Source organism: Netta rufina (genome assembly GCF_964035555.1).
Source record: "Netta rufina genome assembly, chromosome: 1".
Taxonomy (NCBI): Eukaryota; Metazoa; Chordata; class Aves; order Anseriformes; family Anatidae; genus Netta; species Netta rufina.
This window is the reverse complement of record NC_140123.1, coordinates 152261633-152277908: the sequence shown is the minus strand read 5'-3', so window position 1 is coordinate 152277908 and position 16276 is coordinate 152261633. Positions and strand designations below refer to the sequence as shown.

General features: G+C 42.5%; 1 protein-coding gene across 2 annotated transcripts; it reads right to left on the bottom strand.

The window, feature by feature from the left end:
* Positions 1-1384: 1384 nt before the first annotated feature.
* Positions 1385-15156, bottom strand: CSF2RB (colony stimulating factor 2 receptor subunit beta). 2 transcript variants are annotated; one of them, XM_084286713.1, is made up of 14 exons: positions 14967-15156; positions 13902-14089; positions 13284-13413; positions 11106-11287; positions 10648-10793; positions 9940-10105; positions 9056-9194; positions 8794-8954; positions 7806-7951; positions 7531-7702; positions 6394-6484; positions 5050-5119; positions 3934-4034; positions 1385-3641 (listed from the first exon to the last, which is right to left on the bottom strand). In XM_084286713.1, exons 2-14 carry the CDS (start codon positions 13969-13971, stop codon positions 2438-2440), a joined length of 2778 nt encoding a protein of 925 aa, XP_084142839.1. In that variant the 5' UTR covers positions 13972-14089; positions 14967-15156; the 3' UTR covers positions 1385-2437. The 2 variants fall into 2 exon arrangements, with proteins under 2 accessions (XP_084142839.1, XP_084142838.1); XM_084286712.1 differs by having other exon boundaries at positions 13902-14054.
* Positions 15157-16276: the final 1120 nt, after the last annotated feature.

The window sequence follows — 16276 nt, the reverse complement described above, 5'->3', positions numbered from 1 at the left end:
AAGCATGTTGTAATTGGCTCCTGAGTCATCAGAATGATGATTCCTCTCCCTCACATCAGTACCTAGCATCACAGAAGGCAGCAGCAGCTTCCCTTTGCACAGTAACTTTGTGGCTTCAGCTACTGATCAGGAAGTTTAAGACTGAGGACTCGCAACAGCTCCTAAACCACCAGGCTGCAGGATTGCAAAATGCTTTTTATCACTCTCACTGCAGCTAGGCCTTGTGCAGAAAGGAATGTAAGATTCATATGATCAACAGCTAAAGTTTATGGAAGCTTTAATTCTGTAACCCAGTAATAAATGAACTCCCCTAGCACAGGGTAGCCATAGGTTCTGCTTCCGTTGTCTATTACATATTTAATTTAATGGTGCTTAGGTGGATATTGCACAAAGAGTTCCTAAAGCAGAAATCCATTCTGTTCTAAATTAATCTTTATAGTTGCTGATGAAAAACACTGTTCAGCTCCCCTAGCCTGAAAGTGGCATGTTACTCTACAAGTTCCAAGCTCCTGTAGTAATCTTCAGATCATAAATGTTGCTCTGTGGGGTCATGTTCTTGAATCTATAAATGTCCTTGTGTTTATAAATCCTGCCTCCAAGAGCAGCCTCTGGAAATGCCCAATGAAGTGCATAAGGACAGAAAGAACAGATAGCATTCAGAGTACTGATCACAATGTAAATGAACTTCATCCAAAAGGCCTGAGCAGAGTATAAGTTCTCCCACTGTCTATTGTTCTTGGTTATTAAAACCACAGCCATTCAAGGCCCAGCAAGGGGATGCATATCTGAGATTTGAATCCAGATACTAAACCTGCATAGAACATCTCTTTTTAGTACCCTCCTATATAAAGCACAGTCATACGGCTTAGAAGAAATTGGTTTTGCTACTCATAAAAGGCCAAAGAGACTACCAAAAAAAATAAAAATCCCTTAGGGTGCTCCTCAGTATTCTCTATCAGAGGCTGCAACTGTCTGCCTTCTGCCGTTAAGAATATCAAATTGAATTTGTGCATCTTTCAGATTTAGAATATTATTTGTAAAGGTTTAAATTATGAAAAAATAATGCATTTCTCTGCAATTTCTGATCAGCATTGATCCATTAAACCAGCAGGAGGAATCAGCTGGCACAAAGAACCACCTCTCATTAGCTCTGTCAAATAACATAGCAAAGTCAGGAGGAAAACATCCTACCTCACAGGGGACATATCTGAACCAACAGAATTTTTGAAGGCCTGTTCAGATGAGCTAATAGTAATGATATTGTAAGCACAACATTCTTAATGTATGAAAGGAAAAAAGTAGTAGGAAGTAATACAATTTTTTATTAGTTCAAGTTATATATTTGAAAAACAGACATATTTTTTTGAATGCAAGCCCACATTAGTTCTGAAACCAAAGCCTTTTACCTATCACAGAGTGGTAATTCTGTGCCCCTATTGTGCAACACTTACTGGACCAAAAAAAAAAAAAAATCTATTTCTCAGTACGGTTTATTAGAAAAAAAAAAAAAAAGACATCACATAGTTAAGATTAATTATATCATGCATAAACAACAAATGAACTTAAAAGAAAATAATACATGTATAGTACTTTAACATTTAAAAATTAAAAAGCTGAATCAGACTCAAGCTTACAACTTTTCTCCACTGTCATTCTCTGTTATTGACTCACTCCCTTCCTTTCATTGTATTGCAGCGTCCTTGGGTTTTTCTCACGTAATATATCTTCCCCATGATTCTCTAGAGTAAATTTAATGTATCTCAGTAATGTCTCCTTCTTATTCTTAGAATACACTGCAATACATTGCACCTTAGCTTTAAGATAGTTTTCCTGGACTTCAACAATTTTTTCTCATTTTTGACTTACACTTCTATTACTGCCCGTTGTTTTTTCATCTTGGATAATACTTACTCCATGCCACCAGTGGAAAGGTAGAGATAATGAAAGCTACTTGATGAATTTTATATCTATTTCACACAAAAGATAACAACATTGCTCGAAAGAATATAAGTTTTCTTTACAAAGTTTCCAGACCAATCTTAAGTTGATAGCATTTTATGCTGTAAAGGCTGCATTTCTTGCCATGAGTTTTGCTCCAGGCAATCTGGTATTATGGTAAAATGATTGTGACCTGTCACAGGACCAGGAGGAGGCTAATGTATTCATTGCGTATAAGCCAAAAAGTTCAAAAAACACCAACTATCTCAAAACGCAAATATCTGGGTTGTTTTTCGTGCCAAAACTGTGATGGACATTGAGAATGAGATCAAGCTGAAATTCACTGAAATGAATGAAAGTCATTTCCAACACACTGGATTGGAGGCTGGAAGAAATAATTGCTGTGTATTTGCTCCTAGCTTGGAGGGTTCCTTTTTATCAGATAGTTGCAATCTCTTTTAGTTGCATGTAGCCTTGGTATTTATTGATATTTGCTCCTTTAACAGATTTCTCTGATCCTCAGAGATTGTTGCCAGGAAAAGTAATCATCTGATTTCAGGCTTTTGAAAAGCTGAATAGCCTGCATTTTTGATACATCTTCCTTCTTGCCAGCGTTAGATTCATCATCAGATAGAGGTTTCCCAGGTGCTGTCCTGGCTTCATCCGTTTTCTTCACTTGGGGGTCTTCCTGGCTCATATGCACCTTCTCACTGGATTTCAGGCTGTGGAAGCAATAGTCACCAACCTGGCAAAGGAAAACTGGCTCAGTGCTGTCAGGGTTTAACACCACCAAATTACCCTCCAACAAAGGCAGCTCATTAGGAAGAGTGCTTCCCTTCTGTAGGACAGGCAAAGAAATCTTTGTGGGTTCTGAAGGTCCATGGGGACCTGAAGGGACAACAAGGTAGTCCCCAAATGCATTCAGGTGAGATTCAGGAAAAAAGACTGGGGCTTGACCTGAAACTGGGACCGTGACACCAGATTTCCCAGGAGCAAACTCATGGCAAGAGCGGTCACTGCGGAGCTGGGGCTCCTGTGGGTCACAAGGCAACTCCCCAGCAGTGGCAAGTGGCAGGTGTGTGGAGTCACTGGCTGATGGCAGTAAGAGGCTGTCTGTGGTGATATACTCTGAGGGGCACTGCTGAAGGGATGTGGCACAGGCAAGAGCCTTTGGAGCTTTCTTCTCTTCTGGTTTCACATTTGTGCCTTGCCCACTGGCTGGGGGGAGTGGCGAGACTTCTTTCTTATCGTTGAGGTGCTGCATTGTTTCCTTCTGATCTGGGAGCTGGAAAGGCTGCTGAGGACCTGCTCCTGGTTGCTCTTGTCTTCGTAGAGCCTGGGGACAGACTTCATTTGGGAGGGTCACATACTGTAGTGACACTGATTTCTCTTGGTTTCCCACTGGATTCAGGGTCACATTCAGGGGCCGATGAATCTCAGGCTGGGAGGACATCACTGGGCTGTACAAGTATGGACCATTGAAAGCGAAGGAAGTGACTGCTGCCTGGGAAGCAGTACTTGCATCAGCACTGTTTCTCCTTGAAACAGAAAAGGAATGACCAGCAGCCCGACTTAGGCAGACAACTGGGGCACGCTCTGTCACATTTAAAGCATGGTATTGGTTCTGTACGTCCAGTGCAGTAGGTGAAACTTCTGTCTTTCCAGCCTGCCCCTCAGGAGACTCTGCCGAAGTCTTCATCTGCCTGAATGGGAGAGTTAACAGTTTCTCATGAGAGATATTCCTGTGGTAAACATTAAATATAAACACAAGCTTAGTCAAAATTTTAAGTAGCTACACATATGGTTAGAATAATCTTTCTTGGTTGACTTGGCTTCTATCTTGACTAAACTAGATAGCAAAAAATGGTATCCCAAGCTCAAAAGCAACTGGCACAGGCTTTTTGATGACAGAACACTTAATTATATCCTCCCACGAATTAGGGAGCTCTTTGAGAATCTTATTCACAGTGTCACTATAATGTGCTGTTCATTCACCTGTCCACAACTTGAAGGAAGCTAGGCTGATCCATCTTCTCTGCAAGGTTGTATTTGAAGTCCAGCTGGCTGTTTGTCACCCAGTTTCCTAGATTCACTTTCTGAAAAAAAAAAAAAAAAAAGAGAAAGCAGACATGAGGAAAAAGAAGTGTCTCACCAGCAGCTGAATCAAGAAACATACAGTTCTCATGGACAACAAAAACAAGTAGGAGAACCTACAGCATCTGGCAAAATGCTGTAATATGACTAGCAGGTGCTTTCTGTTTTCCAGAAGAATGTTGCTTAAAACCCACTTTGAAGTGAGTTTTGAAGTGGGTTTTGAAGTGGGTTTTAACTGACTTAACTTTACATAGCTTAGGGGTATGAAGCTGTTCCCTTAAAGAACTCATAGAATGTTGCAGGTTCTCTCCACAATAAACATCAAAGCTATTGTTTTGCCTAGTGTCTGCTCTATAGCATCATATGTGACACTCTGGGCAATATTTCACCTATAGGGGTTTAGTGTCTGTCATCTGTACTAGCTGACCAGAGAAATAGAATAATTGAGATGTTTACAAAATTTAGGATAAGGTGATTCAGTGCAGGGATGAAAAGTTTCAAAACCGTGAAACTAAGGCAGTGAGTGCTTGTGGATCAAGAAACAGGTAAGGAATAGAAAACAAAACTATTAAGGTGCTTCTTAGAGTGGGAAAAAAATCCATTTTTACTGAAATATCAGGCAAAAGAAATTGACACAAGACTTTAGTATAAACATATCCATTTTATCTGGATATATAAAAAGCATACACAGAAGCATCCACGTCTATTTTTTTCCCATCTATTTGAAAATGATGTGTTGAACCATTACAATGCAATGATGTGTTAGACCACTGCAATATCTAATTCCATTTTATAGCAAAATAACAAATGTGCAATGTTTAACAAACACATATCTACTACTACAAATGTATGATTACACATGTTAAATAGGATCTGAACTTCTCCTAAATAATGAAGAGACTAATCAAAGTATTTGTTCATTATAGGTGAGGAGACAAATAAGAGCTCTTGAGATTATTGGAAGTCATGAATAAAAGAGAGAAAAAGTGAACTTTTAAAGGTACAGGTCCCTCTTACCTCCAAGTAGCTCTGGATCAGCAGACTCTTGCTGGGGTTTGGAATCTTTTCCTCCCACAGTTTCTTCTGCCTGCAAGAAAAACAACAACACATCGATGATCTTGAGGTCTCTTCCAACCTAGAAATTCTGTGATTCTGTGATTCTGTGTGATTTTCTCAATGTGACTGCAAAGGGAAGAAACTGTGCCCCGTACAGCATGCTGCTCTGCTCAGCAAGACACTACCAAGGCCCTGTGTATCGGGTCTGCATGGCAAGGTTTTGGCAGTGGGGGGCTGCAGGGCTGGCCTCTCAGAGCAGAGTGGAGTGAGAAGCAGCCCTGCAGCACCCATGGTCAGTGCAGCAGGAGGGCAGGAGGTGCTCCAGACACGCAGCAGCAGTTCCCCTGCAGCCTGTGGAGAGGCCCCTGGTGGAGCAGGCTGTCCCCCTGCAGCCCATGGGTCCCCCATGGAGCAGATCTCCACGCTGCAGCCCCCACATGGGTGGAGGAGCCCCCGGTTGAGCAGGTGGATGTGGCCTGGAGGAGGCTGCGGCCCATGGAGAGCCCCCGCAGGAGCAGGGCCCGGGCCGGAGCTGCAGCCCGTGGAGAGGAGCCCACGCAGGAGCAGGGGTCTGGGGGGGAGCTGCCACCCACCCGTGGGAGACCTGTGCTGGAGCAGTTTGCTCCTGGGGGATGGATGGACCCTGTGGTGTGGAGCCGTGTGGGAGCAGTGCTTGAAGAGCTGCTGCCTGTGGGCAGCCCCCGCAGGCTCAGTTAGGACGGCATCCCGTGGGAGGGACCCCATGGGGAACAGGGGCAGAGAGGGACCATGAAGAAGCAGCAGAGACAGTGTCAGGGACTGACCGCAGCCCTCAATCCCTATTCCCCTGCAACCCTCAGTGGGGAGGAGATGGAAGAGGGTAAATGGGGGGAAGGTGGTTTTAGTTATATATATTTTTTTTCAGTTTCTCACTGCTCTTGCTTGTTAGCAATAGGTAATAAATTTCATTAATCTCATTGTGCTGAGTCTGTTTTGCTCATGACGACAATTGTTGAGCAATCTCCCTGTCCTTATCTCAACCGTTGACACATTTTCATCATATTTTCTCCCCCTTTCCCTTCGAGGAGGGGGAGTGAGAGAGTGGTTGTGGTGGAGCTCAGCTGCCCAGCTGGGTAAAACCACCACACTCTGGCAGGCCACCACCCAACTCTCACCTGCACACAGACACTCATCAGGCTGCCCATTGCACACCAAGGCTCACCTCCACACAAACCACTCTCATGTTGCACAAGCAGTGCCTCACAACTTTATTCCACTCACATGGCCAACACACTGCTAAATCTCCTCCTCACAATGCAAACCTACCTGAGGAAATACTTATAGCTGAAAGAAGCAATGATTAGCAAAATGATGATGAGAACTGGCAGCATCACTGGTAGAAGCAGTGGTGACAGAACTGAAAGAGAGAAAAGAGAAATAGGGAGCCACCAACAGAGGGGTGCATAACAGGTTTTGCATTTTGGTCAGTCTCCACACAAACACATCAGAGAAATGCAAGTGGCACAGCACAGGATGCAAACAGGCCTTTTAACTGTTGGGATCCCCTCCCAGGTGGGAGAGACCAAATGTGGCCTGAACACCTTACTGATGACCACAGAAGTTCATTGTTTCCTTATTGATTCTATTTTATTTGTTACTGACATCTGAGAAAACAATTTATGCTAATAAAAAGCTAGTTAGGTACCTTACTGCACTATGAACAGTAGACGGATCTTCAGACATCTTAGGTCTGCCCTATTGTGTTCAGTGCTGGAGAGATGGGAGTCTCAGAGATTCTCCTGAGCTTCCTCTGCTAATAGCTATAGCTGAACATCAACAAGACACCAATTTCTTCAAAAGTAGTAGACTTTGCCCCAGCTGCTTTCTTATTACTTCAAGCTTCATCAGGACAAAATACATAAGATCCTATAACTTGGGCACAAGACCATTCTGATAGCAGACATTCTGCTTTTAAGTTGACAAACTACAAAAAACATGTTAAGGTCTGTATCTCCAGCACACTGTACTAGGTGTTTTACACAACCCCATATTCACTCTGTAAATAGAAAAGGCTGATGATTTTCATCCCTCTGTCTTCTTGCAATTGCAGGTTCTTCAGTCCCTGATAGCAGAATGGACTATTGCAATCAAGAATCAAGCATGATCTTTTGTGCAGGATCTTTATTTGATTCTCAATATGGAAAACTTTACAGCTGGCAGTATTGGTCTTGTGAAGAATAGTAGGAAAGATGATTACAAGGTCAATTCTGCTCACTGCGTTTATTAGCATTACTGCTGTTCTGTAAGGCTGCACACAGGAAAGCTATCTTGTTTAGCAAGCATACCTATTTCATGGCTGGGTCTAACTTCAACATCCACTGAGAGAATCATATATTTCTATAGAGACATTTCATCCACTAAGAGGCCAGAACACCTTACAAAATCAGGCCATATGAAAAGTACCATTCTCAGTTTCCCAGCTGAACTCCTCACTCCATTCACTCCAGCTGCTCTGGTAGTCTACACTATTCACCATTGCACGCATTTTTCCCCTATATTTTGTAGATGGTGACAGCATCTGCAGGGTGAAGATGAAGGGAGGTTCATCATTGTTGATATCTAATGTCCGCAAGGTCTGGGGAGAAGAAAGAAACACAAATGACAGAGGTGAGAGGAACTGTCATTCCCATTCACCCAGCAAGGAGAAATCCAGGACTACTGCACTTCCTGTGACTTACTTCATTATACTGGTTGTGTTTCCAGTACTCGACTTGGTATTTCTGTTTTATGAACGTGTACTGAAAAGTGTGTTTTTTCCACCTTAGTTCATACTCTTGGTCCTCTGTCGCTTTCACAGACACATTTTCAGGTGGTAAGACCTTAACTGTAACACAGAAGAGATCTTAGAATACAAATCAACATCCAGATCCTGCACTCCCTTTCACCACTGTGAGTAGTATGTGGAGACTGAAAACCAGGTTGTGTCGTGGAATGCAATAAGTCTCAGCTTTCTAACACTTCTTAATTCCCCATATCTCCATTTTTAAGCCAAATATCATAAACCAGTGCATCCATTAAATAACAGAAGATCCATATCCATTAATGCTGACAGTAATTTCTAAATGTAGAAAAGCAGTGAAATGATATTTCAAAAGTCCGTACTCATCCACCATGTTCCCAGAGATTTTCAGCTCTCTTGGAGCTATTAAATGGTATCTTCAAACACTGCAGGGGCTCCCCCCAGTTCTGGTCTGTAAAGAACAGCACTGGTGCCTCCAGATGCATGCAGGCAGAGATGATCACCTGGCGCACCTCACTCAGCAGAGCAGCCCTACCTCATCCAGTGCTCCAGGGGACACTGCACCCCAGGAGCTCCACCAGCTTCTTGCAAAATTACACAGTGACACACTTCCACAAAACACCTCTCACTACAGCTCCCTCATACCTGGGACAATGGCAAAGGACAATGACATTCTGATTACAGAGAACTCAGTGTGGTGACGATTGTTCCCAGAAGAGCTCTGGGATTTCTGCACAGCAGTTTCTACTACTGCCACCATCCTGAAAGCAGCAAGAGACGCTGAGAAACTGCACACCTGCAAGCCACCTTGTCCAGACCATCTCTTCACCAGCTCAGCTCTTCTCCTTTCCTCTCCACCACTTCCCCACACAGCCACCCCTCCCAGAAAACTCCCAGCAGAAGCGAGACACAACACAGCAGCTCACTGTTCTTGTAGGCTTCAATCAGTTTCTCCTCCGTCTTGGTCCGGACAGACACATGGTACCGGCTCTGACTGCTGATGTTGCTAACAGGGATTGCACAGCTCTGCACCACATAGGGGATGTGAGGAAAGGTCTTCTCGTACACAGGAGAGCACTCCTCTTCCCTGGGGGGAGAAAGGAGGCTGTGCTGAGATCAGTGGGAACGGGACAGAGCAGAAGCTCAATGGGAGAGGCATGGGCACTCTGCCACTGGCAGATCACATACGCGGATGCTGGAGTGGCCCTGAAGAACAAGCCAAAGATGACAGAGGTGGTGATCACTTTCTTCACTTCCCAACTGCACGTCAGAAGATTTACACCATTGAAGAGGCAGCGAAGGTTCCTGGGCTGAATGGGTTCCTGGCCTACACAGAAGATCAGAGTAAGCTAAGTGACAGGACAAGTGCAGTGACAGCCTTTGTCTGTGTCTGCGTGAACAAGGTCTGTCCAATGGGATGGAAATGCCAAACACTCTGGAAGAGGCAAGATGGAGACTCGCTTTTATTTCCTTTTCAAACTTCTCCACAGTCTTCTGGAATAATATACATGTCCATCCAAGTGGAAACAAGACTGACACAACAGAAGACTATCAGGGGATATCTCCACAAGCCACATCCCAAAACACAATCAGTCCCCATAGAGAGCACTAGACCCATGGAGGGGCACAGCCATTTCATTATCGCTAGGCAGAACCCATTGAAACAAATTTTGAGGCTTCCTGAAAGAAAGCAATGACTAGAAGGGGCTACCCCCGTGACATCTGGTGCCATTCCTATTTCTTCTAAGTAAGGTTAAACAAAGAACAGTCACAGAATGACAGAATGCTCCAAGTTTGAAGGGACCCACAAGGATCACAAGGCCCAACAAAAAGTCTCCTTTGCTGCTTACATGAATCATTTTACTGTTGCCAAGCTGAGGTGAAGTGAACAAATTAAATGGACTGTAATGGGGGAAAAGATAAAACAAAGTACCATCTGCATCCTTCTCAGCAGATGCCTCAGTTCTCCTGGGCCCATACGCTCTTCCAGCATCGTGCCAAACTATGTTCCCCAGCCCTGGCTTCTCCGCCAGCCCTCCCATCCCTGCACGGCCCCACTCCAACCACGCTACCTTCAGGGGTCTCCCAGGACACATCCGTGCTCCACTCGCTGAATGGCCCAGAGAAGCCTTTGGCCTGCTGTGCTCTGGCTCGCACTCGGGCAATGTATCGGCTCCCTGGCACAAGGTGGCTGAGGTGGCAACGTGTGGTGTTGGAGAGCAAGCGCGATGCATCCTTCTGTTAGCAGGGAGGACAAATGGGGAACAGAGAAGAGGTGGAGGGAAGGCAGGGAAAGAGCAAGGAGGTGATTGTCAGGATGCACCTCCAAGCAGTCCCGCACACGTGATGGCGACACACATGCTGCCACATAGTGCTCCTCTCTCCCATTGCACAGGGGTTCTGCCTGCATGCTGCCATCATGACATTGGAAGGGCAAGGCAGAGGCATGGCCAGCTCCAACCCAGCCCAGCAGATGGACCAGCTCCTGAAGATTGCAGAGCTTTGACTGACTCCAGCACCAGCTACACGAGAGTCACGGCACTGCCCAGCTCAGAACTGTGTGGAATCTGCCCAAGACACTTGTTGTGGTTTCAAATGTATTTTGCCTTTCTCCCACATGAGCCCTTCCATGGGCTACGCATGAAACACGCTTTACTTTCATTTGGGAGGGGTTCAGGGCAAAATAAATTCCAACTCATTTGCACAGCTTTTACCACAAGCCCTCAACTGCCCCAAAGGGTGCCACCCAAGTCAGGACAGCCCAGCTCATCTGCTCTTACCTCCCAGGACTCCCACTCCCGCTTGTAAGTGACTTCATATTCCAGTGCATTGCCCAGCCATTGGCTTCCTTCAGCTGCCGTCCAGGTCAGGAAGAAGTCTCCTGAACTCTCGTGAACTTCAAGGTTTTGCGGCGGAAGGGGCTGAACTGGAAGGTGAAGGTGCAACATGTGAATTGAGACAGGGACATGAAGGGAGGAAGAAAACATCTAGATAAGCTTCCCCATTTCCACAGTATCTTATCGTATTTTACAGCAAGTAGTTGCTTGTTGAGAGCCCCTTCCATGTCTTGCTGCTCCCAGAGTCTTGCCCTTTCCCCTCCCTGCCACATCCTCTCAATGTAGAACTGTTTGGCCATTTTCACAGTCTAATTGCAATTCACTTCCTGACTGATCTGCAAAAACATTCTCAAAGATCTCAAATATTCATTGGAAAATAGAACTTGGCATTAATTCCTTACCATTTTGGAAAAGATGAACATTTAGTTGTTTTTCAAGACTCTTGTTAGGTTTGAAGCTGTAAATATGCTTTATCCCTATTCCAAAATTTTCTACATTTTTCCGACAAACCCAGGAGATGTAGGGGTCTGAAGTCTCAGGTGAGGCACTTTCTGGATCACGTACACAAAGCATCTTGCTCTTGCTGTGTAAAGAGGAAGTGATCTATAAAGATCTGATTTGGAAACATATTATTCATGCAAAATTAAATGTCTGAAACCAATTCCATCCCATTCTGTTGTTCTAATTTACTTAGACACTTATATCCTCATTATCACTGTATCTATTATTCTTGTTTTGCATCAATTAATATGACTAACATTTTTAACACCAGGATTTTTCTCAAATGCCTTCACATTTCAAAATATGTAGTAAAATCTTATATTTTGGTATGGGTCTACTTTTGTGGGGTTTTTAGCCTAACTCTTAATAATCTCATATTTTTACGTGAGAAATAATATGGTGAAAAATAGTATCATGAAAATGCATTTTTACTTAGAGTGAAATGTAATAAAGTTTCCAAAGATCCTTAGCTTCTTGAAGAAATTCATTTTGCAGTCCCAGAAAGACACATAATTTTTTTTCTACAACCAAAATGTACTTCTATATCCTGTTCGGTTCTGTCAAGGGACCTTATGCATTCGTTACAGATTTCATCACGAATATTAGGTGTCAATTTAGATAGCCTTTTTTCAGGCCAAGGAACATCATAAAGATTAAAAACAATACTTTAAACTAGTCAGAAGAGGATAAGCTTTGTGTGCTTGCAGTAAGCTGAGCTGCTGGAGAGATGTGTTGCTTCTCTTCATACCCTCTGGAATTTTGCTTGAGCTTATGGCTTCACATGCAGTATATTACATTGTTCCCCTTCAAATGAGAAATATTGTGTATAACTGAGCTCAAATACTGTCTTGAAGGATAGGATGGAATCTCCTAGCCAACCATATGCCAACAAGGATTATCCAACAGTATTGATATCTTGAAAAGTTGGGTATTGGCAAGGAAACCAGGGATATTCCTGAAGTATGGATGGGATCAACCATACATGTCTGTGCCCTTAAACAAGAAAGTCAGCCCAATGGATGTGAAGCCTTGATGATATTTCTATCTGCCCATCAGCACCAGCTTATAGTTTGGGATTTAGTCAACTACTGTTCATCTGTGAGTTGACCATTGGCCATTTTGATTTCAGCTGTCCACAATTAATAGCTGCTTATCTGATTAGTTCACTTCAGTCATGTTTCCTGTATGATCCACACAAAACATTCTATCATATAAGCATTACAGAGCATTTCCCAAAGGTACAAGAATGTTATATCATCTTTTTTTTTTTTTTTTTTTTTTTTTTTTTTTCAGAAATATTAGCTTCAAGGTCCTGTTCCAAAGCCTTCAACTGATTTCAGCTCTTTTAGGTATATGAATTCTCTCTTACTTACAACAAAATCAAGAGTTCTTTCCTTCCCCTTTCCTTCCTGTATCCGCAGATGCTAATTTGTTTTCTTCTCAGCTTTCCATCTTTATCTTCCTCTCTTCCTTGACTATTCCTCCCTCTCTGTCCTTTCTTATCCTCACAATTGATTGAGTCTGGTGATTCAGTTCCCTTTTCATAAGGAAACAGATGTAGTAGAGAGATACTGATATAAACAGACCAGTATCTCTGGGAGGAAGATTGATAGCACAGATGAACTTATCAGTTTTTGCTGTCTCACAAACACAGTCTATTCAAGTTCTTCAGAACTGATCAAAAATATACTCGGTGATGCTCCTAAGTAGGCAAAGCAACTGGGGAAATGTCTCTTCCCTGCTAGTTTCATGAACAACCCTCAAGCCCACTCTTGTTCTGACACAACCTTCCCCACGCCATGAATAGCAACATATACACCCCATCATATTTTCTATCCATGTTCCACAACAAAATCATGGAGAAATAATTGAAAATATGATAAAAATTGCTCCCCTATCACAACCTAATAATTTCTTCTCTTTTAGAAGACAATAGCAAGCATGACTTTTACTTCAACTCAATGACAGGAAGAGGTGAGGCCACTTTCCAAAAATCTGACTGCCAACCCCTGGGATTCCAAGTTGTGTCTGAGTTCTCACTGGACTTTTATCCAGCACAGTACATTTCATGTACTTACTTCTGAATGCTATCATTTTGGTAAAGAGTTATACGAAGGAGGTCATGAGCCTCTTTATGCTCTTTCCATTTGCACGTCACGCGTGTGCTGTAGTCATTGTAGCAGCTCAAGCTCTTCATTGAGACACTACCTGAGAAAGGAATCCAGGAAAAAAAAATACCACTGATTACAAATAGAAATAGTGAGAGAAAGCAGGAAGTACCAGCAGTTCCACAGGAAGATCCGGTCTTTAGGATGTTGCTGTTGGTAGCCCATGCACCCACACCCTGTTCCTGCCCACTGGTGTCTATTCTCATACTCTACCATCTGAACTATGTACCCTTATGTCACGGTCTAGTCCTCCTTCTTATTCACTCATTAAGCAACAAACTTGTTCATTTCCTCTGTTTGTTCAGCGTTTCACCTGTTCATATCTCCAGCCACAATATAACCTATATATTATATAACCTAACAGTCTGCAGACTGTCTGCATTTGAGCAAGACACCTGTTCTCCTACAGCACACAAGACGGTAGCAGAAGCAAGTAGAAAATGAGGAACACTATCAGCTGAAAGGAGACAGATATAAAAAGAGAGGGAATAAAAGCAGAATAAAGGAAAATATAAATTTGAAACTCACCATTAATGGCTTGGTAACTGAAGACCAAAGACAGATTCAGCAAAATGATGAAAATCTCTTTCATGTTCATAATGTTCTTTGCACATAAGTTTGATCCTAATTCAGAATATAAATGATTTAATTGCAAACTCTCTTCTTCAGCTTATTGTGGAGCTTCTCGTTTTCATTTCATGTAAAGAGAAGTAAAACTGAATTAGGGAACTTTAGTAATTACGCTGTGCTGAAGTGACATTCAGAAAGAACTCCTACAACACAGTTATTGTGAAAAAAAAAAAAATCAGAAGGAGCTTTTATAAAGTCTTTACTTTAGGACAAAAACCTTGTCTTATTTTGTGAACCTGAAAAATGACCAGAGAATGAAAAGGTAAATGTGCATTTCCAAGGAAGTGCAGGGATTCTTTCAGCTAAGACTATTAGCTAGAAACAGTCCTAATCTGTGAAAAGAACTCAGCCTTCAAATTCATTCATCCTGCTCTTCATGCTTAGAGCCTTCATAATGAACCCCAATGTTGCTCTGCTTTCTTACTTTTCTTTTCAAAAAAAACATTTTCCAACCGCATACCACGGAGTTGAAATTCCATATTAATTCACTTTCAGGTTTCTCTTCAATATGCTACTGTTTCAGCTACTCCCCAAACAAGCTGCAAATTGTACAAATACATCAAAATAAGCTATTTCTCTTGCTTTGGTGATTGCCAAGATCCAGAGTAGGTTGAGTGGTTGAAAGTCCATGGACCACATTCTTTAATACTGAAATTTGAGCACTTTTGGCTGTGTCTCATTGCTTTTTCAAAAGTATAATCAGCTCGCAAAGCTGACAGTCTTGTACTCAGGGAACATGCGGTCCCTAGCTCTTTTCTACTTTAGGGAAGCGTGGAGAGAGCTCCTTTTAAATTCTTACACTGACTTTCAGATTCCTGAATGCTGCTTTTTGACACCAGAAACAGGTGGCTGAGCCCTTAAAGAATCATCACAGTTAAGAGGCCCCTTAACATCTTCCAAGTCTTTGAATGAGAGCAGACCCTTCTATTTTGCTTTCCCCAGAAAGAAGTATAATTCCTTTACCTGGATCCGGAGCTGTCTGTTAGGCGATGATAAAACTTAATGGTAAGTCTCCCTGTCCAGCTTTCCCCAACAGCATCAGAATCTTCTGATGAAGAAATCAGCAAAAACACGCTTCCTTAGAATTGGAGACGGAAGCTATAAACAATTACAGGATTTTCCTGGTGAATAAATCTCTAAAATAAGTGTTGTACCTTCTATACCTTCAAATGTCAGTTTTATAGAAGTAGACCACACCCTTTCAAGGAAAGGAGTTGCGTATGTAATTGCATAGCCTGTACTTCCTATTTTAACCCCACTCAGATAGGATGTTTAACTGGGAAGAAAGGGGAAGGAAGTATTACATTGGTAATCTGCATGTTAACAATTAGCTGATCATGGTGCTAGTATATTTTCAGAAAAAAGGAGCTGGAAATGGGAAGATTGACTGAAACAGAAAGGAGAAAGAATAGCAAATATTTCCCTGTTTTTTACTCTAGTGTTGTTTCTTGTTTTATTGTGGTCTAGACAATCTTCAAGGCTGGGATCATTTTGTACTTTTTGTTTGTATGCATATGTATAATTAGAGGGGGAGAGAATACCTTTATCTCTGTAATCTCCTAATTTGAGTAATATTTTAAAACCCTTTAGGTTTTTACTGATTTCAACAATCAATACTTGATTATAATTTTATAGTACATAGAGGAAACAAAAGAAAACTCATGAGAAGAGTTGATCTGAAGCTATCCTATATCCAAAGCAGCTACACTGTTTTAAAACCGGCTTCAAAGCTTAAACCAGTAGCCTTTAATTATCAGTTCTATATGAAAATTAGGTAGCCCTAAGGGAAAGTCCTGCACCTGGGGATAAACAGCCTGAGGAACCAGTACGTGCTGGGGGCCACTCAACTGGAAAGCAGCTCTGCAGAAAAAGAGCTGGGGATCTTGGTAGACACCAAGTTGAACGTGACCCTGCAACATGCCCTTGCAGCTAAGAAGGCTTATGGTACTCTTGGCTGCATTAGGCAAAATATCACCAGCAAGTCAAAGAGGTGATCCTCTGCTCTGCTCAGCATTGTTGAAGCCACACCTGGTATATGCATCCAGTTTGGGGCTCCCTAGAACAAGAGAGACTGCTACTAGAACTTCTCTAAATCCCCATACTAGAACTTCTCTAAATCCTTGTATTACTAACCAAAACCATAGTTAGCACAGTTAGTCTCTCACAAAAGCTATATCAATATAAAAAGGAAAGAAAAAAAAATATTTTGTGAATAAGGAAAGCATTTATGGAGCAAGAAGGAAGATCTGGGAGTACCTGAGGAAACTATGTGT